Source organism: Rattus rattus, chromosome 10 (assembly GCF_011064425.1).
Source record: "Rattus rattus isolate New Zealand chromosome 10, Rrattus_CSIRO_v1, whole genome shotgun sequence".
Taxonomy (NCBI): Eukaryota; Metazoa; Chordata; class Mammalia; order Rodentia; family Muridae; genus Rattus; species Rattus rattus.
The window spans coordinates 89,991,169-90,015,328 of record NC_046163.1 but is presented as its reverse complement, the minus strand read 5'-3'; the positions used below and the strand labels follow the sequence as shown (position 1 = coordinate 90,015,328).

At 37.8% G+C, this 24,160-nt stretch overlaps 1 protein-coding gene across 7 annotated transcripts in view; it reads left to right on the top strand.

The window, feature by feature from the left end:
- Nucleotides 1–24,160, top strand: part of Relch (RAB11 binding and LisH domain, coiled-coil and HEAT repeat containing) — a 94,633-nt gene that overhangs the window by 50,439 nt on the left and 20,034 nt on the right. For 5 of the 7 annotated variants that reach the window (XM_032914821.1, XM_032914825.1, XM_032914827.1 and 2 more), the window contains 10 exons: nucleotides 1,152–1,242; nucleotides 4,402–4,473; nucleotides 6,503–6,643; nucleotides 6,994–7,158; nucleotides 8,732–8,879; nucleotides 14,244–14,400; nucleotides 14,921–15,044; nucleotides 16,606–16,654; nucleotides 19,026–19,105; nucleotides 22,317–22,423. In XM_032914821.1, coding sequence (XP_032770712.1) covers nucleotides 1,152–1,242; nucleotides 4,402–4,473; nucleotides 6,503–6,643; nucleotides 6,994–7,158; nucleotides 8,732–8,879; nucleotides 14,244–14,400; nucleotides 14,921–15,044; nucleotides 16,606–16,654; nucleotides 19,026–19,105; nucleotides 22,317–22,423 — 1,134 coding nt within the window. The remainder of the gene's footprint in view (nucleotides 1–1,151; nucleotides 1,243–4,401; nucleotides 4,474–6,502; nucleotides 6,644–6,993; nucleotides 7,159–8,731; nucleotides 8,880–14,243; nucleotides 14,401–14,920; nucleotides 15,045–16,605; nucleotides 16,655–19,025; nucleotides 19,106–22,316; nucleotides 22,424–24,160) is intronic. The other 2 variants (XM_032914824.1, XM_032914823.1) reach the window with 2 other exon arrangements.

Genomic DNA, 24,160 nt, shown 5'->3' with positions numbered 1-24,160 from the left:
TCTTGTTTGTTTTTGAGTTTGGTTTGGTTTGAGTTTGTTTTAAGATAGGGTCTCACCCTGTGTCTCTTACTGGCCTGAAACTTATGTGGACCAGACTGGCCTCCACTCACAGTGATCTAACTTGCTGCCAAGGACCTTTCTCGGCTTGGGGAAAGGGCAGAGTCCTGAGCAAGGGGTGTTTGGGAGGAGCAAAAGAAATGACTCCAAGTTAATGAGGTGGGGTGCAAGCTGACAACCATGTCCTGCTCCTGCTGGCTCTCCAAACAGCTCATCCAGATAGTTCAGCTCTCACAGAGCAAAGCCCAATCTTATTTACATGTCAAGTCTAATCGGTTCACTCCAGGTTCCCTTCTGATTATCACATGAATCAGCATTTTATGACCTTAACCCCTTGATTCTTAGAAAAGGACAAGTACATCTTTTTAACAGGGCAAATGATTCAGAGATCTGCCTGCCTTTGTATGCACAAACAATAAGCTACTGGGTAATATCTTGCTCTGAGCTCAGCATTTCCAGCACACCTAGGTCTAACCTTGCTCTGACCCAGACTGACCTTGAACTCAGGAGTGGGCCTACCTTTGTAAGCTCACACAATAAACTTAGCTGGATGGGATCTTGCCCTGCAACCTCTACTCCCCAAATCTCTGTATCTGCTTCTCTAATATCTTTCTGACGAGCTGCTTCTGTTCTTTTGGGTCCATAAAACCCCTCATATAGTTCATATTGCATCCATATATTTTATAATTGAGAAAACCTGTTTATATATTTTCAAACTCTTGTTTTTAGAGTTTCTTCCCACAGTCTTAAGGGCTGTCCTGACGGTCACAGCGTTTCCCATTTTTGCTAAGAACATAGATATACCCTCACTGCTTCTAATTATTAATTATTATGGAATCATTAACCTTAACGAGGGGAATATTTCCCAAAGGAGAAACACAAATTATGTATATTAGTATACAACCTTCAGCACTCATGGAGGTCACACCCTGCCGGCTCTGCTCCAGGGGCAGGAACCATGGTCATACAGGACTCAGAACCTTTTCTCCTACATGATAGGATTAAAGGGGGTATCACTGTTCCTAGCTTTTAACTCATTTTTAATTGTATTTTCTAATGCATATTCAAGAATTTTTTTTCCTATTATTTTTCAGGCAAATGATACTGACAGGTTGTGTGGCATTTGCACGTCATGTTGGACCAACACGTGTGGAGGCTGAACTTTTACCACAGTGTTGGGAACAGGTAAGTTTACTGTTCTGCACAAAGAATACTCGGGATACCCTGCTTTATACATTCATTCAGCAGATACTTAGAAAACACTAACTCCTGTGCCAAGTACTAGTAACCTGGGAAAACAGTGTGAAGAGAGACAGAGGCATCCTAATGAGGAGATGAGAGTACACAAAAGACATGATATGCTTTCTCCAGTTGGTATATGGGAAGAAAAACAAAGTAGAAGGATGTTGAACATGATAGAATGTATTGTCCTCTCGGTAGAAGTGCTGATGAACCAAAAGGCTGGGGGAAGTAAGGAGCAGCAGGTGCAAAGTCCATGCAATGTTTGTTTCGTGAGTTTGAGGAACAGGTAGTAGTGTACGCTCATGAAAATGGAGGACCTATATAGTTCGTATATTTAGGTTTATTTTACATTCATGTGGTATGTAAAGTGTAGACCCTTGATATAGCAGGCTTGTATATTTATAATGTTATTACGTACCTTTAAAAGATACTTTCTGATTATAGAGACAAGTTATAAAGCTGAATTTACAATATCATAATCTCTTGTTCTTAAGAAAAATATTGGTCACAGGTAACAGACACCAAGTGTGTCACTGTTTAAAGTTCTAGCCCTGTTTTCTTTGGGCATTTATTGCTAAAGTGGTAGAGCTGTCAGGTTCAGTGTGTAAAGTGAGCAGTGTAGCACCATGTAATAATATTTACCTCTGACAATGGCAGGCAACATCGTTTTATTACAAAGCATGCTAATTTAGGGTGTGTTTCTACCTGTTTAAAGTCAAAATTAACTCATGTACCATGAAACTTTGAATTGATAAATCTGAACAACTATTCTTCTGTACAGATGTTTTATAGTTTTTCCATTTTCTCTTTTTAACTTGCATTTATCAAACTGAGCATAGTGATAAACACATATAATCCCAGCACTTAGGAGACAGACAGACTCAGGAGACTCAGCACACAGGAAGAGTCAAGGCTAGACCCTGTCTCAAAAACCCCTAAATTTTTTTTATTTTTTTTATAGATTTATTCATTTATTATATATAAGTACACTGTAGCTGTCTTCAGATACACCAGAAGAGGGCATCAGATCTCTTTAAAGATGGTTGTGAGCCACCATGTGGTTGCTGGGAATTGAACTCAGGACCTCTGGAAGAGTAGTCGGGTGCTCTTAACCGCTGAGCCATCTCTCCAGCCCCCTAAATTTTTTTTAAATTATACCAGTCATGGTGGTACATGTCTATAATTTCAGTACTGGTGAAACTCACCATGGAAAGATGGTGTGAGTTCTAGGCCAACCTGGGCCACAGTAGTGAATTTAAAGAAAACCTGGACTACTTTCTCAAAGGCTAAAAAAAGTTTTGTTAATTCCAGTGCCACCAGGAGTGTATTACTGAATCGCTTGGTGTATTCATAGAGTATTTGCATTCATTTCTGCATTCAGTTTGAAATTTAAAACCTGGGGTTGGGGATTTAGCTCAGTGGTAGAGCGCTTGCCTAGCAAGTACAAGGTTCTGGGTTTGGTCCCCAGCTCCAGAAAAAAAGAAAGGAAAAAAAAAAATTTAAAACCTTTTATTACCCACCAACACACATATGCTGCTAGGTTTGCTGTAGCTGCTGTGGGTCTCTTAAGTCTCCATATGAATTTTAAGATCTGTTTCCCACCTGCAAAGAAGCCATCTGGGATTTTGGTTGGTTTGGTTCGGTTGGGTTCGGTTGGGTTCGGTTGGTGTTTTGAGGCAGGGTTTCTCTGTGTAGCCCTGGCTGTCCTAGAACTCACTCTGTAGACAAGGCTGGCCTTGAACTCAGAGATACCATTACCTCTGCCTCCCAAGTACCAGGATTAAAGGCATGCGCCACTACTGCCTGGCTTTTGTTTGTTTGTTTGTTTGTTTGTTTGTTTGTTTGTTTTTCCGGAGCTGGGGACCGAACCCAGGGCCTTGTGCTTCCTAGGCAAGCACTCTACCACTGAGCTAAATCCCCAACCCACTGCCTGGCTTTTAAAGTAATTTACTGATTCTATAAATTGATCTGGAGAGGATTCCCATCCTAATCATTTAGGTTTCTAATCTGAGTTTAGGGTGACTTTCCATATATCAAAGTCTCATAATATCTGACAACAGTGGTTTGTAGTTTTCAGAATGTATGTTTTGTACTTGTTTCATTCCTTAAGTGCTTTAGCTGCAAATCTAAAGAGAATCTTTTTCCTTAGCTAAGTGCAGAAATACAATTGCTTTTGAGTGTACACTTAAATGAGACACAGTAAGCCAGGCTGAGAAGGAGAGATGAACCTTTAAGTACAGCACACTAATGTTCAGACTTACTCTGCTGTCAGAGCAATCGTAAAAGGAGTAAATTTAGCTCCAAGAAGTCTTTGCTGTAGCTCTGTTGAAATCTTTATGATCATGGATCAGGAATCTACCTAGTACTTACCTTTAGTTTGTCGCCCACTAGATTTCTATATAATTTCTTTTCTTAATTTTAGGCATCCAAAACATTATTGAATTATATCATCTTTTGATATGGGAATATGAGAACAGATATACTTCTTTTCCAGTCAAAGAAAGATATAAAGATATATTCTATGAAGAAGACATATGGGAACAAAACCCAGTATGTGTCATTTTTTTTTTTAATTTTTTGTTATGGTTCAGTGTAGTTAGCACACAGCAAAACTCCACTGTTTTGCATATACAAACAAGAAAGAAGTCTTCTTAAAAAGAAAACATAATTCTCATCTAGCTAGTTAAGGCATGATTAACCTGTTTGCTAGCCCTCTTAGCAAAAGCATACTGATGTCTATGCCAGAAGCAAGAGTTCCAACCAAGACTTGTGCTTCTATTGCTGGGAGAAGATATTGCTTCTTCTGACATCCTAAGGAAAGCCTAATCCTAGGCAAATACTTAATTTCTAGATACCTTGCCAATTCTTCATCTTTGATTTTTCCCTTTTTCTTTAACAGATATTCCTGTGCTTTAATGTTTAGGCTGTCCTTGATTCCCTTATTCCTGATCCAGCTATATCTATACAGGGATTGCCAGAAATGGAAAAGGAAGATGATATATTGTAGTCTTAGCATAACGTATGGTGAAAAATAATTGCCTTTTGGAAGAAGAGAGGGGTGTGTTGCTTACACTTGACTAATATGCTTGGTTTTTACTCCAGATTAATCACAAATATCCAGAAAGACGACTGCTCGTGGCAGAGTCCTGTGGAGCACTGGCACCCTACCTTCCTGTAAGAACTGTTTTCTTTTTCTTTGTTTCTGTTTAGTGTTTTGTTGTACATTTTAACTCAAATCCTCTTAGCCATGCTGTTTTAATAAAGTAAGGAGATGGGCAAACAAATAAAAAAGGAGGCTTATGCTAATGTAATTTTTTTTTAAATAAGTTCATCCTAATTGGTTGTGCATGCATATAAACATATGTACCTATACTGGTAATTCTGACGGTATGTTCTGAGAACCCTGGAAGTTCCTTGTGCTTCTTTCAAAGAGGTACATAAGGTAGAATCTATTTTCCTAATAAGACCTTTTTTTCTCTCATATACTTACACAGAACAGATGTTGCTGGTACAAAAGTAGTGGTGGGCAGAAGTGCTCCTGGATGACACTGATTAGAGGGGAAGAACTCAAATGTCCTGAAAAGGATGTGCTCTTTAGAGCCCCACATTCCTTTTTTTTTTTTTTTTTCAGGAGCTGGGGACTGAACCCAGGGCCTTGCGTTTGCTAGGCAAGCACTCTACCACTGAGCTAAATCCTCAACCCCGAGCCCTACATTCCTAAAACAAATATATTCATTGAAAAAAAGTACTTTGCTTATTCAGTAAAATTATTCATTTTACTAAATTTTAACCCTTGAATATTTGTAATGTTCTATGACATTAAATGAAAGTAATAATGGGAAACACTCTGACTGCACACTGAGGTTTGGCAAAGTTTTCAGGAAAAGCAATTAGATACTTTCTTGAATACTGAGGGCAGTAGCTGTTTTTTCCTGGGCCAACAGTTTTCCTCAGGAAATACACACACTGTTGAGCTGTGCTTATTCAGACATGGGTATGTGACGCACATCTTCATCTTCATGACGTCGTTGTACATATAACAAATCCTTTCCAGTGATAAATAGATCTTAAGTGGGTTCTAGAATTGTGGGAAATTTGTATACTACTAGAAGCCTGACAGCTTTAAAGTGATTACAGGGTTTTTAATAATATAAATTCATAATGTTCTGGATTTAAAGAAAATCTACATTTTTAAGTGAACAATGTGTGTATAATCATAAAGGCATTCGGTCTGAGGTGGAGCAATGAAATTTAAGTATCAGAGACTTGGGGGGTTTGGTGTGATTTGGGCTTTAGGAGATACAGTCTCCTTGTATCCCCTGGACACCCTGAAACTTGCTATATAGAAGATGACCTTGAACATCTAATCCTCCTGAATCCACCACCCATGTGCTAAGATTAAGGTATACATAAATACAACCAGCTCATAGTTTTAAATGTTTGTGGTTTTCACTTCAGAAGACTTAAGACAAACAAAAGCCAGGTCTTTGTTTTTATTTTATTCTGTTTATTATGCATTTTAAAGGTGCCCCAAAAAAGCTTAGGCTGGATTATTTTTATAACTTGAACAAGTTTCAGTAACTACAAAGAGGGATGTGAACTTGGATATTGAAAACTTTATTTTTATGTTTTTTTTTAATTATGTGTAAAGGCAGGGATAATGGCTACACATGAATGCAATTATCCAAGGAGGCAATATTCATACCTATGTAGCTATAGTTAGCAGATGATTGTGAGCTGCCTGACATGGGGGCTATACATGGAACAGAACTCCAGTCCTGTAACAACAGGACAGTGTTTTAACCACTGAGCTATCTCTTCAGCCACTGATAACTTTAATAATCTCAGGCTTTAATGAAGCTGATCCTTTAACATAACTGGGAACAGTAGTAATGTGGGGTGCTGGAGGGTTAGCTCAGCGTTGAGCCATGCCTGGCATTCATGCACTCTGAATGTCCAGCATTCACACCAGGTGTTTCACAACCACCTGGAACTCCACTTCTAGGGGATCTAACATTCTCTGGCTACCACAGACACTGACCCAGTGTGCACACCCCCTCATACACACACACCCTTTATTAATAAATGAAAATAAATTGGATTAAAAGAAAGCTAAGACACAGCAGTAATTGACATTGTTTTTAAATATTGTCATATTATAAATAGCATAAATAAATTATAAAAACATATTGGTCACTTTCAGAAAGAAATCCGTAGTTCCTTGGTCCTTTCAATGTTGCAACAGATGTTAATGGAAGATAAGGCTGATTTGGTAAGAGAAGCTGTGATTAAAAGCCTGGGTATCATTATGGGCTACATTGACGATCCTGACAAATATCAGCAGGTATGTTTTTCAGCAGAAACTTCTACCCTGTTACATATTTTATAAACATGTACTGATTCAAACACTTGGCTGTCTGAGGATGAGGTAGTATATCTGTGTGGTCAGCGAGAAAGACAGCTGCTTTTAGTTCAGCAGCTGTCAAGAAATTGGAAATGAATGTGCATGTTTCCAACCCTATCTCAGCTCATCCATAGACATATTAACACTTAAGAAAACGGGAGGGTTCAAATTATAGATACTGTCTAATTAAAACATTGCCCCAATTTCTTGAAATACATATTTGTTGCATTTTCTTAAGTTTTTATAAATTTATTCTTTTAACAATCTCCACTTGCCTATTTCTTTTTCAGGGCTTTGAATTGTTACTCTCGGCTCTGGGTGATCCCTCAGAAAGAGTTGTTAGTGCAACACACCAAGTATTTTTACCAGCCTATGCTGCCTGGACAACTGAACTGGGAAATTTACAGTCTCATCTTATACCTACACTGCTGAGCAAGATCGAAAAGCTTCTCAGGGTGAGCTCATAATAGTTTAAAGCATCTGTTCTAGACCATCTCAGGGATACTGGGGAACAGGAGCAAAATGCACCACTAAGCCAAATTGTCTTAACACATCACCACTGATGAGATCGTTGAGAAGCTAGACGAGAAAGGGCACAGTGAGCCCTTGGTTAGCACAGGCGCTCTCTCCCCAGATCCTCTGAGGACAGGACTGTTTTACCTAAGACGTCAGCTCTAGTTCCAGATTGCAGAGAGAACTAAACGCTCAGTCTCTGTACCCTTTTTATTTATGTGTTGTCAGAACTACTGTAACAATGCCTACTCCAACATATGCTTCTTAAAGAGAACCTCATTCTACTCAGAAAGTGTTGAGGAAATGTTGAGAAAATAATATAAATACGTTTTTATCTAATTTTTGTTCTAAGCGTTCTGTGAGAGACCAGCAGAGAAGCTGGTATGTCATAGATGCCTATATATACTGCTAAGATCAATACTTCAGTTTTCTTGTAAAAGAGAACTATGTCACTCTTAGAACCCTTTGAGGTATATTTTGTATTTTACACAGAAATTAGGATTTGGTATGTAAGCAACTTGTCAGGGTCCCCCAGCTGTCAACAAAAATTGATAATTGTTTCTGACTCCAAACTCATACTCTGTGCTTCAAATTTTTCAAGGATCTATAAGGCATAAATCATAAAACTAATAGATGATCTCATATGTATATGTGTATTGGCTTAAATCTTAAAACTTTGTAAACTTCACAGTGGGCACTTGAAGCCTGACGTGGGTTGGTCAGAAAATGTAGAGATTTTTTTTTTTTAATAAGTTTTGCATTCTTTCTATTGGATAGTTAACCAGGCCTTGTTTCTTATATACTTTGCTATGGTATAATACCACATTGCTGCTAAGTGTCTCCAGGGTTCTGCTTAGTGTTTCTGTATAGAAATTACCTGATTTAAAGCTTAACTGTAGGTCAGTCCTATCTCTTAGATTCTAGCACAGTTATTTCCTAATATAGCAATGACATCTCAAGTAGATTTGAATGCAACAACTGCCTTCATCTCCAATCTTAGTCCTCTGGTTTGGAGTTTTCATTACAGGATTTGGCTTCTGGGTGCTGTATCAATTCTTTCTCTGTCATCTCTTTCCCTTTTAAGCTCCTTCTATGTTTTGTTTAATAGTACTTTTAATTGTTTTATAGTACTTGCAAATACAGATGGTACCAAGTGTCTGAAAGAACTTAGGAAGTAGAGAAAACAAATGATTCTACAGAATTAGCAGTGCCATACTTACTGTGACTTCTGTGGCTCACTCTAGTATACAAGAATTTCAAATGACAAGACCCTCCCCAGAAAAACTGCTGGAAATGACTGTTTGCCCTGAGTGTTTTATATTAAAGATTCTGGTGTGTCTACAGTGCCTATTTGCTTCACAACAATTTTCATTGACATCTCTGTTAACTGAATATGCATCTGGTATCTGACGTAGAGGTCCTTAAATGGGTATTCGCCATAGAAAGGGAATCACGTATCCAACTTGCAGTGTGATTTCAAGAGCCTAAGATCAGCTCCCACCCCTTATGTTTCAGGACGGAGAGCACGGGCTGGACGAACACAAACTCCACATGTATCTTTCTGCCTTGCAGTCCTTGATCCCATCTCTCTTTGCATTAGTGCTACAGAATGCACCTTTCTCCAGCAAAGCCAAACTGCATGGTGAAGTACCACACATTGAAGGTACTGGACGGGGTTCTTGCAGGAAGGCGTAGAATATTACCAGTTTAGCTTCCCAGAGTGGCTTTTGATTCTAATCATTATATGTCAGAATGTATAACGTATAGAACCTTGTTTTCAGAGAGTGCTTCAGATAAATGTTATAGTTTGACCTTTTATGGATAAGTCATTTGAAATTATTTTGTAATATTTGTGCTTCTATTATCCATTAGGTAGGTAGGGGGTGGGTTGCTTGCTTTGCTTTGCTTTGCCTTTGTTATTGGTTGGTCGTATGGGAGGTTTGGGGGATTTGTTGAGGCAGGGCCTCACAATAGTGCAGGTTGGCAGTTGTAAGAGACTTTGTTGGGAAACTGGGATAGAAATCTCTGAGTCAATGAAAAGGCTCACTTAATAGTAACTAGTGCTAGTGTGTGAAGTTTGCCATTTCTACTTTTTTTTTCTTCCCTCGCCTTTTTATTTTCAGAAGGGTAAGGTAAATACTATTATAATTTTTTTTTTTTTTCCGGAGCTGGGGACCGAACCCAGGGCCTTGCGCTTGCTAGGCCAAGCGCTCTACCACTGAGCTAAATCCCCAAACCCCTTTATAATTTTTAATAATAAATAAAATTTCCTTTCATAGTAGACAGAAACAAGCATGTGGTTAAGATTTTCTCTTCCTCCTCCCCCAAAGAAAGCAAATGACTTATCTTAAGAAACTCATGAAGCCAGGCTGATTGATAGAATGCTTGCCCAGTACACGAGCAGGGATACTATATTCAGTCCCCAGGACTGGGATTGGGGAGAAAGAAAGAAAAAAAAAAATCAAGTCACCCTCACAGTAACCAGTAAATGACCTTTATTGTGTAACAAGGTGATTGGCAGCCACACTGCAGTACACCTAGGAACAGGCGCTGTTCCTGAGTATGAAATACTTTTGTAGCATTTTCAGGTTTGTTAAGTTCTCTGTGTGTCTTACTGGCTTCTGATAAAGAATCCTTGTATTAAAGATAATTTTCAAACTTTATAAGTTGAGACCCCTTAAGAATTCATAGCTAGTCACTTTATAATTCTGCCAGGGCACAAACATACCTCTTGACCTAATTTCCCTTCCTCTTCCTAGTTGACTGTGTTAGTTTGCTGATGTTGTTTCAACAAAGTATCTCTGACTAAGTATCTTAAACAACAGAAATGTGTTATCCTGTAGTTCTGGGACAGAAGGTATTTAAGAGTAAGGACCCTGTAAGAACTGCCTTAGACAGAAGGCTACCCACCCACCCTCTGTGTGAGCTCACTTTGTCTAAACATACCTGTAGCAGTCCTATTTCTAAGCAGAAGACTTTGGAGAGGTGCAGAGAGACTAGGTCACCCTATAATATTTATCATCATTCTTAATGTATTTAACAAATACTTCTTGAATGCCAATTGTTGCTGTCCACTTATTTCCTTGTCGAAATACATATACATAACATATTCCTTATGTAACTACTACTTCTTGTCATTGTCTTTGCTGTGGTAGAAAGGGTTTAATTCCCATCCTCAGGTCTCTACCCCACCTTAGCTATTTTAAGTTCCCAGATGAAAGACACACAAACCTTTATAATTACAATAAACCTTAAGCAACACAAGAGCTGGGCAGCTACCTAACCTCTATGCTATTAGAATCTACTTTCCTATGGATAACCTCAGCTTCTTACTATGTTTTATCTGGGCTGCTCAAGTAACTCCAGTTAGCCAGCCCTCAGGGCCATGTTCTTATGGCTCACCTGTGCCATGTCAGCTTTCCCTTCCTCTTCAATCACTCTTCTCTCTCCTCATAGTACTGCTAGACCCCAAACCCACAAAACCTAAACCCCACCTCCATCTCTGTGCCTCTTCTGCCCAGCTATTAGCTATTGGTGTCTATTTACCAATCAGAAATAACCTGGGGCAGGGCCACTCAGCCTCATATGTGGAACTCTCTTGTCTCTGGGGGGCAACCAGTCTGGGAGGGGGGATGCAAATTAGCATTTACAGTACAAGCAGAATCAGGCCAGCCTACTACACTCTTTCTTATGCCAACAATAACCTTTGTTTGTTTTTAGTAACTGTCATTGTACCTCTTTGGCTTGTGGAGCTAGTGATGTTCATAGTTGAGATAGGGTTTTTCTATGCCTCTGCCTCTGAAGTGCTGGGTAAAAGGTGTATGCCACTACACCCAGCTTTAAATTTAATATTATAGTTGTATCCTTAATTTTAGTGTTAGGTTTATTATAAGTGAAAATTGACTATATCATCTTTTAAGGGGTATCTACTTATCTATGTTTATATTTTGGTATATACCTATGTACAACTTAGGGTATAATTTACTATGTCTAAAGATTTGTGTTTTTATAAAGGATGATAGATGCAAGTTTTTTATTGCCAGTTATTTCGTAATGTTAACCAACGTTTACATTAGTCACTTGCAAGGATTTTGGGTACTTGTGGTGTACTCATGAACAAGGAAGCGCTGCCTGACATTTTAAAACTAACCTTCTGAGATTCACAGCGGCTGTTATTCTATATGCTGATAAATGCTGCTGTTTTATCATCTTATTAAAATGGTATTCTGAGAATCTATGTCTTCTTGCATGATAGATTTCAATTTTTTAAAACAATTGTTAAGTAGACAAAAATTTTAAGGCTCCTGAGACATTGTATTTTTGTTGTTGTTTCTGTTGTTTTTTGAGACAGAGTTTTCCCTGTGTAGCCTTGGCTGCCCTGGAACTCACTCTGTAGACCAGGCTGGCCTCTAGCTCAGAGAGAGGCCTGTCTCTGCCTTCCTGTGCTGCGATTAAAGGAATTAATGCCCATGCCCACCCACTCAGACTTTCTCTATAGCTCTGTCTTCTCTATAGCTAAGTTATCCACCTGATTGATTGCCTATTTCCTGTCATCATTTTGTTTCTGTTGGACTTAGACTTTAAAAAGAGTCTCACTCTTTTTATAGTTTCAATCCATCTTCTTTAATTCTCATTATTACATTATTTTCTAATCTGTGTCAATAATTTTGAAATAAAAGCATTTATTCCATCATAGTATATTGGATTGTGCCCAGTGTGATAGAACCCTGGTTGCAATTGTATCAGATATGCTTTGATGTGATGTAGAAGTTTAAACGTAGGTACCCCTCATTATCCAGATTTCCTGTTGCTGAGCAAGGCTAGTGAGAATTGAAGCAGAAATCCAGGTCGTGATGTTACCTGTGTTTCTGTCTTTGTATATTGTAAGTACAAATAGAACTCACATAGCAGCCGTGACCATGCTCTACATTTAATATATTGTTGAATGCTAGCATTTTTCCCCAAAAAATTAAATGAGCCTTTATTAGTAGGAGGCAGGGCATGTCTGCAGAGGGCAGTGGTCACAGAACAAGGGTTTATTGTGTCAAGGGAAACCAGGGCTGGATGGGGAAATGACAGCAACCAATCACCTGAGCAGAAGGCAGCCCTGTCACAGCTGCTTCTGCCTTTCACCATGGAACCAGTGGTTAAAAGGGTGGGGGAGGTGGGGGAGGCGGGGGTTGGGAACAAAACGGAACAAAAGTAGAGGCAGCCCTTCCAGACTTCCCTGTGGATTGAGAAGGAGTAAGCCCTGCTGACATAAGGGTTCTGGCTGGGCCTTACCTGTGTGCCTCTTGGCAGACATGGACATCTTGAGGTTGTGTCCATCAAAATAAAGAGAAAAAGGATAGAAATTTTTAATAAAATAAAGCACAAAATATAACCCAGCAGCCTCGCAGCCAGCAGCCAGCTCTGGCTCCAGCACAGTGGACCCCAGCACCCCTCTGGAGCCTCTGGACTGCAATTCATTCTGCTAAGTGTGGAAGCCAGGGGCTGCAAGAGCAGCAACAGACATGACTAGAGCCAGGGTGGCACCTGCCATCTCTGGTGCTGCCACTCTGAGCATCCTCTGGGGTTAGAGTCTGCACTGTGTACAACAGTCACCCTGGGTCTGTGCAGTTCACTTTAATTCTATCATCATCATGAGGTAATTGTAAAAACAGACAAACAAAAAAAAAAAAAAAAAAAAAAAAAACAATAAAACCCAAGCTTCAACCTATAGATGGCCATGAAGAAGAAAAGACTGGGGAGCTAAAATGGGAAAAGCCAAAAGAAAATGAAACCCCGACTCAACTTCAGGAATCCCTGGTGCTAGCCTGGCCCACTGGCCAAAGTCTGAGTTTCTGCTGGTATCTGGCAGACTAAAGGCAAAAAGAAAGAAGGACCAGGGAGAAGGTCCCTGATTCTAATACTGGGCACCATGGTGGCCCACTCTAGCTTGGCGCATTTTTAAAATTTGTGAAACCTAATATCGTTAAAATATTTTAAGCAAATATTGTACCTTTTTGTGTCTTTTGGGTATGTTTGCTGTTATCTAGAATTTTATATCCTACAGTTAATGAACTTACTATCATACATGATTCAATTAATAGTCATGTAAATATTCCATAATACCATGAAATCCTGGGCTATCATAGATGGCTCAGTGGGTAAAGATTCTTGCCACTAAGCTTGACCACCTTAGTTTAATCTCTAGTACCCATGTGGTAGAAAGAGAAAACCTGCTTTTATAAACTGTCCTCTGACCACTGTACATATTGTAGCACATGTGTACCACCCCCCAAACACACAGACACAGGCAAAATTAAAGTATAATTTAAGAAAGAAATATGATTATGATCCACAATGATTATAGGCTTTATTAATATGCTTAACCTTTTTAAATATACTAATATTTACATGTATTTATATTTTAGTTACATGATTTAAACGTGAGTTCTTTTCAGTTTTCCTTCAGATTTTTTTAAATTTATAGAATGGGACTTTGGTTACAGTAACTGTATAGATTTTGCTTTAGCTTACTGTCACTGGCTTTAATACTTTTACATTAACTTAAACAGACTGAAGTTTTTTTAAATAAAACATTTAATTTTGAAAATTAACTACAAAAAAGTTTGTTCAGCTGAGATTTTAATATTTTACATCATTTTCTCCTATGAAACATATTTTCTCTGCTTTTAATCTTAGTCTTCAAAGGATATCTTTTATTTTATAGATTATTTCATTTGAATAAACAGTATGATAGAATTATTATATGTGGTTTTTTTAAACTAAATCCACGCTTTCTATTGGAGTCTCTGAACCAATTTTAATTTAACCTACATAAACATAATTTTCACTAATGAACTTTCATGAAAGCATTTATTTATTAAGTGTGGGGATCTCAAAATCTCCTTAATGTTTGAGATTTAAAGATTACAATGTGTTAATTAAGTATTAGACTGAGGGCCTTATTTTGTTTGGACAGAATAGCTAAGTGCTCAAACTACTCTTTCCTGTTGGTTTATTTTGCTTCTGTTATTTACAGTGACTAGGTTCCCTCGCCCTATGTCACCTCTGCAAGATGTCTCTACTATTATTGGAAGTCGAGAGCAATTGGCAGTGCTGCTACAACTTTATGATTACCAACTGGAACATGAGGGTACAACAGGCTGGGAAAGTTTACTCTGGGTTGTCAATCAGTTGTAAGTTGCCACCTCTGTGTCCATTTTATTAAATTAGCTCAGTGGAAATTAGCTCATATTTAGGCTTGAGACAGAAAGTTTATAAAATAGATTTAATTTAGGAAACAAATTGGCATCTTCAGTAGCAGAGCTTGAAAGGCAGTACTTAACTCCCACTAAGTATGTAATGTGTGAGGAAACTGTATCTTTAGTGTAGCAGGACTGATCTGCTGCCTGGAGCCATAGTAGAAGCAATGGACTTTAAACAGTATCCTAATTTATTAGTTTTGAGTCTAAAATGAATGCTGTGTAAGCCAAGGTTTTGTGATGTATCAAATCCATGATTTTGAATATCATTAACTTCACACACAGTTCAGACTGATATTTGAAGAATTGATCTAGATGAGTCCATTCCTAACGCTGTTTTAATGCTGTTACAGAGAGCATAGGGAAGGCTTTTGGATCTGTACTATTGCAGGCACTATCATGGAGACAGTCATTTACATGTGCCCCTCCTGTTCTTCTCTCCCTTCACATTCAGGTTGCCACAGCTTATAGAAATAGTAGGAAAAATAAATGTAACCTCAACTGCCTGTGTTCATGAGTTCTCCAGATTTTTCTGGCGCCTTTGCCGGACATTTGGCAAAATTTTTACAAACACTAAGGTAAATACTTGTATTATATTGTTTTCTTGTATTCAAGAGACAGAATCATAACATGAGAATGCTTTAATTTAACAAAGTAAATGGTAACACTATCTATCTCTCTATCTGTTAGGAAGTTAAATTTTAGTAGTGTATTTAGCCTCATCTTTGAGTGTACTGAGATCCCGTTAGGAGATTTGCCCCAGAAAAGGCTCTTCCATCACCTGAGGAAAGAACCCAATCATTTGAGTAGTGATTGTTTTTTGCCACATAGAACAGATTTTGGAAGCAATTGTCTGCTTAGCACTTGATAAAAACCTGAAGGGTTTTTTTGTTTGTTTGTTTGTTTGTTTGTTTTTTATAAAATTTGCTCCAAGGTACCACTTCTTAAAAGCAGCATAGATACTCAAATGCGAGTCTCATTCATTACCAGGGTGTGGTTTGTCACTGTGCCCTACAATGTTTATTGTTTCACATCTTAAAATTTGAGGTCACTTGCATCTAATTACTTCTGTTAATCTATTTGTCTTATAGTTTATTGCTAGGTTAGTTACTTAGAGAACTAATTTTTAAAGAGTTTTAATGTTTTTCTTTTAATATGGTTTTCATCAAGATACTCAAATAGTAAACACTAAGTTTCTGCTCCTTACTATTGACTCTGTATTACTGCAATATTTAAAGCAGAAAAGTATTCCGCAATAGACTCAACAGAATTCATACTTCCTTTATAGTATTAGCTGCTAAGTTCTGTGACCTTTAGTCAGTTAAATAATTATTAGCAGTTTTCCAAATAAAGAGATTCAGTCTTAGTTCTATGATTCTGCAGATTAATCTTTTCCCAGTTTTCTTCCTCTCAGTCTACATTAAATGTATGAATTAAAATGACTGAGATGCCGACAAGAAAGCAAACACTGGATCTTAACATAGACAGCAAAATCTTTCCTCTCTTCCCCAGTTTGTTTGTTACTATTGTCGCTGGAAATTGCTCAACAGTGCCTAAGTAAAATGCTAGCTGTACGGCTTCAGAAAACCATGGAGGACTCATTTAAGCACTGAACACTGCAGAATTGTCTTTTGTAGTTTGAAATCTATGATATTTCCATTTAAAAACCTGAAATGAGCATTTGTTTTACCTTAAAATACTGAAGAAGGATTTCTTTCTTGGAGGGATTGATTGTGGACTATGAGTGTGCTAACCATGAAAATCCTAAATGAGGGAAATTTCCTTTTAAATATAGCTGGATGCTTTTTCCAATAATCCTAATCATATTATGGTAATATAATATATTTAATCATGTAATAGTATGCAAGTGAGCTTTTTGGTCACTAAATTTAGTTTTTAGGAGGCTGTAATTTTAAGTACCTAAAATCATATTGAAATTATTTTAAGAAAAGAAATCAAAGGCTATTCTGAAAATGCCTCCTGATCTGAATTGATTTTTATCCTTAAAGGTCCTGTTAATTAAATATATTTCTGACCATTTCACTTGCCTATAAAGCAAAATAAATACCTGTATCAGTAATAAGTGTATATTTTTTTTCTCACTGATTAATCCATAGGTCTTTCCTTTGCGTTACTTAGGTAAAACCCCAGTTCCAGGAGATTTTAAGACTCTCTGAAGAAAACATTGGTAAGTATATTCATTATTACTTTAAAACACAATTGAGCCTTTTTATTCAGGAAAAATACTATGTTCGGTTACTCTATTCAGTATCTGAAAATGATACACATTAGGAAGAGTAATGGAAAAGGAAAGTGTGTATCATGAAGCTCTTGTCATCCCTCTGGGCCATGTCAGCTACCTTCCCCATGGGCAGAATTCATCCTTCCTCAGTTTAACTTGAAATAACTACTTTGTGCCCAAACCTTCCTGAGGCCAAGATTCTCAAACTAGGTGCTTAATCCTTAGAGTGTACCATGGTGTGCTTAAAATTCTTCATCTTACAAAAGAAACAGTATTAATAAATAAAAGTGGAAATATCATAAAATAACAGTGGAAAGTAATGGAGGATATGGAAGGGTTTTTTAATGAAACAGACAAGGTAAAGAAACTCTAGGTCTGTGTGATCATTTTCACCCGGCTGTCTTAGACAGTTGCAGGTATAGCATCATGCGAGGCTAGGGTCACTAGCCTAAGGAAATGATTCTGTATACTTCTTGTAGCCCTGTGGATTTTTTCAATTCTAAGAATAAATTATAAAAAGTATTAAATGAAGTATATAACAACTTCATTTGATCTTGAACACATAGGCAATTCTTTGTCAAAAATCTTACCTTAATGTGATTACATTTCTGATATCCTTAGAAATAGATGAAGAATGAATAAAAATGTCAGTGACATTTGGTACAGGGTTTTTATTATTTTGTTTTGTTGTGAAGGAAGCAGGTTTAAGGCATATTTCCCAAAACTTACTGTCTTAGTTGGGGTTCTATTGCTGCAACCAATCACCACGACCAAAAAGCAGTTGGGAAAAAAGGGATTATTTGGTTTACACTTCTCTAGTGCTGTTCATCATTAAAGGAAGTCAGGCAAGAACTCAAACAGGGCAGGATCCTAGAGGCAGTAGCTGAGGTAGAGGTCATGGGGGGGATATTGCTACTGGCTTGCTTCACATGGCTTGCTCAGCTGGTTTTTTATAGAACCCAGGACCACCAGCCCAGGGAAGGCACCACCCACCATGGGCTGGGCCATCTCCCATTGATCACTAATTAAGAAAATTCCTTACAGCTGGATCTCATGGAGACATTTCTTTAACTGAGGCTCTTTTCTCTCTGATGACTCTAGCTTGTGTCAAGATGTCACACAGAACCAACCAGCTAGTGCAGTTACTTTTAGTAGTTTTTTTAAAGAGTTGATATTTGGCATGCCTAATTGTTGATTCTTGAGTTGGTTACTAATTCTGATGATGAATTGGTGAGGAAAAATTCAGTTATTGAGAGTTGACAGCTTTTAAAATCAGTAATTATCTGGGCATAGTTAATTGTTTGGAAAGAAAATGATCATTAACCCCATTTTTAAAGTCAGTGTTACTAAACACCACTTACTTACTCCAGCACAGATTTCACTCTCTATTACCACCATCATGTTCAGCTCACATCAATATCATCCCATGGAAAGGTTTGCTTTAACAGCAAAATAAACTTTAAATGATGGCTAATGTGAAACCTGTTTTGTTGTTGTTGAAATCACATCTAATTGTTAAATGTATATTTTCAACTCAGTTTCTTTATGTATGGCTCTGAAAACAAATTAACTATAAAAGTAGAGGTATAGTAACAACATCAAAAAATTTTAAGAACATAGAAACTAACCAGTTAAAACAAGTGTCTAATAATCAGTAAGTGAACTATAATTTACCTCATTGTCATGTGTGGAAGGTTTTTTTTTTGTAGGTCTCACTTTATCTTAATCTTTGTAGACGAGACTCTTAGAGAGTGGTCATGTCAGACAGTTGTGGTTGGGATATTCGCCTTTCTTCCTCTTCATTTATGTAGTCCTAATTCCTCTTCTCTGTGAACATTATCAGGGTGCTGTCTGGCCAAAAACCTACAGTAGATGCAGTAGGGGCCTCTGGGAACTAGAATCCCCAAGCCAAAGCTTGGGGATATGTATATCTGGGTGCTACTTTGAGTTGAGTGCCTTTATGTTTTACAAAATGCTACAACCTGAAAGCTTACAGGTTTACCAAGACCTGGCTCTGGGGGTGCTTGAGAGACTCTTAAAGAAAGGTTTTGGTTTTTTATTCTAGAAATACGAGTGTAAGATCCCAGTTTGTCTATTAAATTCCTTTTTCATCTATTAGAACTATTAGTTCTATTAGTGTGCTAATGCCACTTTCAAAGTATTAAGTTGTGGTTAACAGCACAGAATGTGTCTTTACCAAAATGCTTCCCAAAAGAATCTTGTAAGTAGTTGTACTTTTAAATACAATTGTGATTTTTGCTTTTGTCTTTACATTTAAAGTATACTAGAACTTTTAAAAATATTTTAATAATTTTAGATTCCTCAGCAGGAAATGGGGTCCTCACTAAAGCTACTGTCCCCATTTATGCAACAGGAGTCCTCACGTGTTATATTCAGGTAAGAGAAGAGTCTTCCTCTCCAGTAAAGGTGATTTCTCCATAGACGGTACCTGATGTTTGCTTGCTGAAGTCAACCTAAAACCTCTAGCTTAAGTGAAAACGTTGCCCAGAAGAAAACAAACAAAAGTTTTACTCATTTTTTTCAGTAAATGCTTTGTAATGTGCATATTTGAATAAGTTTCCAAATTAAGTATCAATTTAACAAATATTTAACATTAAATTACATTTACTTAGCATAATTTCGTTGTTTCATGACCTTTTCCATAAATAAATAAACAAACAAACCAAATTAGAAAATATAGTAGAAACTTGTTTTTACCAAGGTGCCCTTTAGTAATACTTTATTTTTCTTAGTTACCTCTCTATCTTAAACTACCCCCAAGACAGGACTTTATAGCAGTTTCAAACCGTTGTATTAGTTTATGATTTTGCAATGATTCCACAATCAGCACAGAGCTTATCTGACTTTCGCTGCTCTTGCTGTGGTCATTTATGCTGCATAAGCTGTTCTGTTGGTGGAGCTTTGGCGAGAGTGACTGAGCTTCACCACCTAGGTGACAGGACCTCTGTCTATCTCCCATTACCTGACCTGGTGATTCAAAAACATGAGTGGAATGAAAGTAGAAGGTGCTAGACTAAGAGTTAGTCTCAGAATTGGCACAGCTTAGTATAAATAAGTCACAAGCCCAGCCCAGATTCAGGAAAAGGGAACTAAACTGGTGATGATGTTAGGAGTTGTGGTTCATTGCTTCTGTTCGACAGGATACTGCCACACTGTACTCGCTGTTACTTGAAGTAAATGTCGTGATCCATGTCTTGGTATATTAGCAAGTGGAACATAAGAAGGAAAAGCATATTTTCTCTGACTTCCTAAGTTGCTTACCCACAGATAACTCGTTTCTTTTCCCCTTGAATTCTACAAGCATCACTTAGTATTTCTTACCCTCTCTTCACCACATATTCAAGAGGTGTCCTATTGTTAAAGCTCACTGTTGTACACCAAATACCTGATTTAGTTAAAAGTAGCACAGTATTCCTTAAAGTTTTTCTAAATGAATTTCTATGATGTCATAATACAATAATTCAAGTAAATTTTTTTTTTTTTTTTGGTTCTTTTTTTTGGAGCTGGGGGACCTAACAGGGGCCTTCGCTTCCCTAGGCAAGCGCTCACCACTGAGCTAAATCCCCAACCCCTCAAGTAAATTTCTTTATACGGTATTTTTAGTCACATAGCATTGACAGTCTCTAGTATTCCTGAAGTTATGTTAAGTCCAAACAGCGCTGTAAACAAACAATAGTATGATACTATTCTCTTCTCCATTTAATGTGGAAGTCAATATAGTATCAAATCTGATATCAATGTTTTCTCACTCTTTTTAACTTTACAGTTTTGATTTTAATGCATGAAAAGTTACCAGATGCAAAATATGGTATATAGTAGGACTTTAAAACATACTTAATGCTCTTATAAATAGGACCTATCCCTGGAGTGACTCTGAAATCTAAATATATTTTAATATACAAAATGATAAGAGTGTTCTATCACAGAGCATTTAATAAACTCAAGTAGCAATCAGAGATTGCCCAGGTTGCTCTTTTCAGAAAATCCACACCAGCAGTTAATGGTTCTTTCTGCTAAATGCTATTTGTGTTAGGATAAAGCACAACCTACAGTTGTATTAGGAAACACAGACTGTCTTCAGGGCTAGGCATGTAGCTCAGTGCTAGAGTACTTGCCCACCATGTACTAGACACATACAGCTTCTCACATATATAAAGCAATATTATTTGATTTGATAGTTTTAAAATGGGAAAATTACTGTTAATTTAAAAATCTCAAAAGAATCTATGCTCATTTGGAAGTCTATTTTTAGCCCTTATTTCACTGTATTCTTTTAGATTTCAAATTTGTTTCTGAAAATTATATTTACTCTGTTTGACTTCAGTGGTAACTTAGTTTGTTACTTTCTGCTGTTGTGATTAAAAGCTATGCCAAAAACAACTTTGGGAAGAAAGGGTTTATTTGACTTACATGTCCCAGTCACCGTCTATCTTTGAGGGAAACCAAGGCAGAAATGAAGCGAAGAGCATGGAGGAGTCCTCTTTAGAGGTTCGCCGTCTGTGGCCTGTCCAGCCTTATGCAGCCCGAGATCACCTATTTAGGGACAACATTCCCCACCTGGGCTGGACCTTCTCATGAATCATTAATCAGGAAATGCCCAAGACTCGCCTATAGACAATCTGATGAGGTAGTTTTATCCCTCTTCCCAGATGACTAGCTTTTGTCAAGTAGACCAGAAAACAAACAAAAACACTAAACAGCACAGTGGTTAAAAAAAAAAAAAAAAGATGAAATTCTGTATCGCACCTTGATATCTCACCAGTCTTCCTGCTGGACCTTCTGGGGTGTCCAGAAGCTGCTTGTCCTTGACTTGTGTCCTTTTTGACTGTTCGACCTTACCTTACGTGTTGATTTCTTGGGAGAATATCAGATTCCTTTCTCTTAGGCATCCCATGCAGATCAGTTTTACCTCTAATAATCTAACAGGTTTGTTCATGTCTTAATAAAAACTATGAAAGTCATAATGATTCATTGAATGAGACTGAAAATGGTGTTAATTTATTTTTAATTACAAACTTGAACTGTTTCTAGAGTACTGGTCTATTTTAGCAACTGGAGTTTTCACCACTGGATATTGCAAACATAATTCTTGGAAAACAGTTTTTTACTATTAGAAAGGTAATTGTTTTGTTGGTCTGTATTAGCTGTGTATTGCCACCATTTATGAAAACTAAGATTGGTAATATAAATTTTAACAAAATATTATACCTTAAATAAATAATTTATATATTAGAATCATCTAATACTAAGTATACTGTCCTCAGTATTTAAGGATGTTATCTAGTGGACTAAAGAACTGAATTTTTTCTGGTACTAAATTTCTTAATTTAAGTATAAATAATCATGTGGCTATTGGCTGCTATATTGGACAGCAAGATCTAAATCAAATTATGATAGTCTTTAACCTCAGACCTTTTGTAACCATTCATAAGTTTAATGAATAATATCTTCAACTAAAATAGTTTTCTAAAGTTAAGTGGAATCTATTGTCCTCATGTGGTAATTGTTTCCGATTAAAGATAGGTAATTGTGACATTTAATTCTGCTTAATTGTTTGGGAATTCTTGATCAGTATTTCCCTCTGTAGGAAGAAGACCGAAAGCTGTTGGTCGGCTTCTTGGAAGATGTGATGACGCTGCTTTCACTGTCTCATGCTCCTCTTGACAGCCTGAAGGCTTCTTTTGTGGAACTTGGGTAAAAATAAAGTAGCTTATAGGTGTCTTTTTTATTTTTAAAAGCATATTAAAGAAAACAAAAGATGTAAGACTGAGGAAACTGAGTCTCAAATAAGGAAGGGAAGCTCCTGAGTGATAGCAGTGGGAACTCCCACTAAGAGTTTAAAAGGAGACAAAAGAACACCCATCCAGATTGAAGCAGTGCAGTGGTTTCCAGAAAGGGGAGGAAAGGGACTATCACATGTTTTAACAACTAGAGAAGAAAAATAGTGTTTTAAGGTGTATGTAGTTTTTCAAATGGACTTAATGTAGTGAAGGAACAATTAAACCTTATCACATAACTGTTGTTTTTAAGAATTAACATTTGGAGGTTGGGGATTTAGCTCAGTGGTAGAGCACTTGCCTAGCAAGCGCAAGGCCCTGGGTTCGGTCCCCAGCTCCGAAAAAAAGAAAAGGAAAAAAAAAAGAATTAACATTTGACATTTTGAGTTTTGTTTGTGTTTTACCTATTTGATTATTATTAAATATTTTTTATTCCATGCATTGTGAGTTTTTAATAAAAGTACAATTTATACTAGTACAGACTAGTACTCATTCTGAAACCAGTAGAAAATTATGATCAAGTGCAGATATTATTATTACCATTATTATTATTATTTTATCATCTTTTACAGTCCTGTCATCCCCTTCTGGTCCACCTCATCCCATCCCATCCCCATACCCCTCTCCAAGAGGATGTCTTTACCCCCACCCCCCCAGACCTCCCCTCTTCCTGGGACCTCAAGTCTCGAGGGTTAGGTGCATCTTCTCTCACTGAGGCCAGACCCAACAGTCCTCTGCTATATATGTCAGGGCCTCATATCAAGCTTTTTATTCTGCCGGTTAGTAACTCAGTGTCTGGAGAGAGATCTTGGGGTCCAGGTTAGTGAGACTGCTGGTCCTCCTACAGGTTGCCCTCCTCTCAGCTTCTCACACTTTTCCCTAATAAAACCACAGGGTCAAGCTTCTGTCCATTGGTTGGGTGTAAGTATCTGCATCTGACTTTTTCAGCAGCTTGTTGGGCCTCTCAGAGGGCAACCATGCTAGGTTCCTATCTGTAAGCACACCATGATATCAGTAATAGTGTCGGGCCTTGGAGCCTCCCCTAGAACTGGATCCTAATTTGGGCCTGTCACTGGACCTCCTTCCCCTCAGTCTCTTCTCCATTTTTGTTCGGGCAGTTCTTTTAGACAGGTATAATTCTGGGTCAGAGTTTTTGACTGTGAGATGGCAACCCCATCCCTCTACTTGATTGTCTTTCTACGGGAGGTGAACTATGTAAGTTCCCTCTCCCTACTGTTGGGTATTTCATCTAAGGCTTTGAGTCTGAGCATCTCTCACCTCCCAGGTCTCTGGAACATTCTAGAGAGCCCCTCCCACCACCCCCACACACACTTCCTACCTCCCAATGTTGCCTGTTTCCATTCTTTGCATTGGGCCTCAGGGCTTCACTCCTGTCTGCCCTCCCCAATACTGATCAAGTTCCCCTTTTCCCCTCCCTGTCCCCTCTCACATCCAGCTCCCTCCCTCCCTCTGCCCACTGTGATTGAGACATTCTCACTTGGGCCCTTTGGCTTGTTAACCTTGAGTTCTGTGGATTGTATCCTGGGTATTCTGTACTTTTTTTTGGCTAAGATCCACTTATTAGTGAGTGACCATGCAAGTTCTTTTGGGTCTAAGTTACCTCTCTCAGGATATTTTCTAGTTCCATCCATTT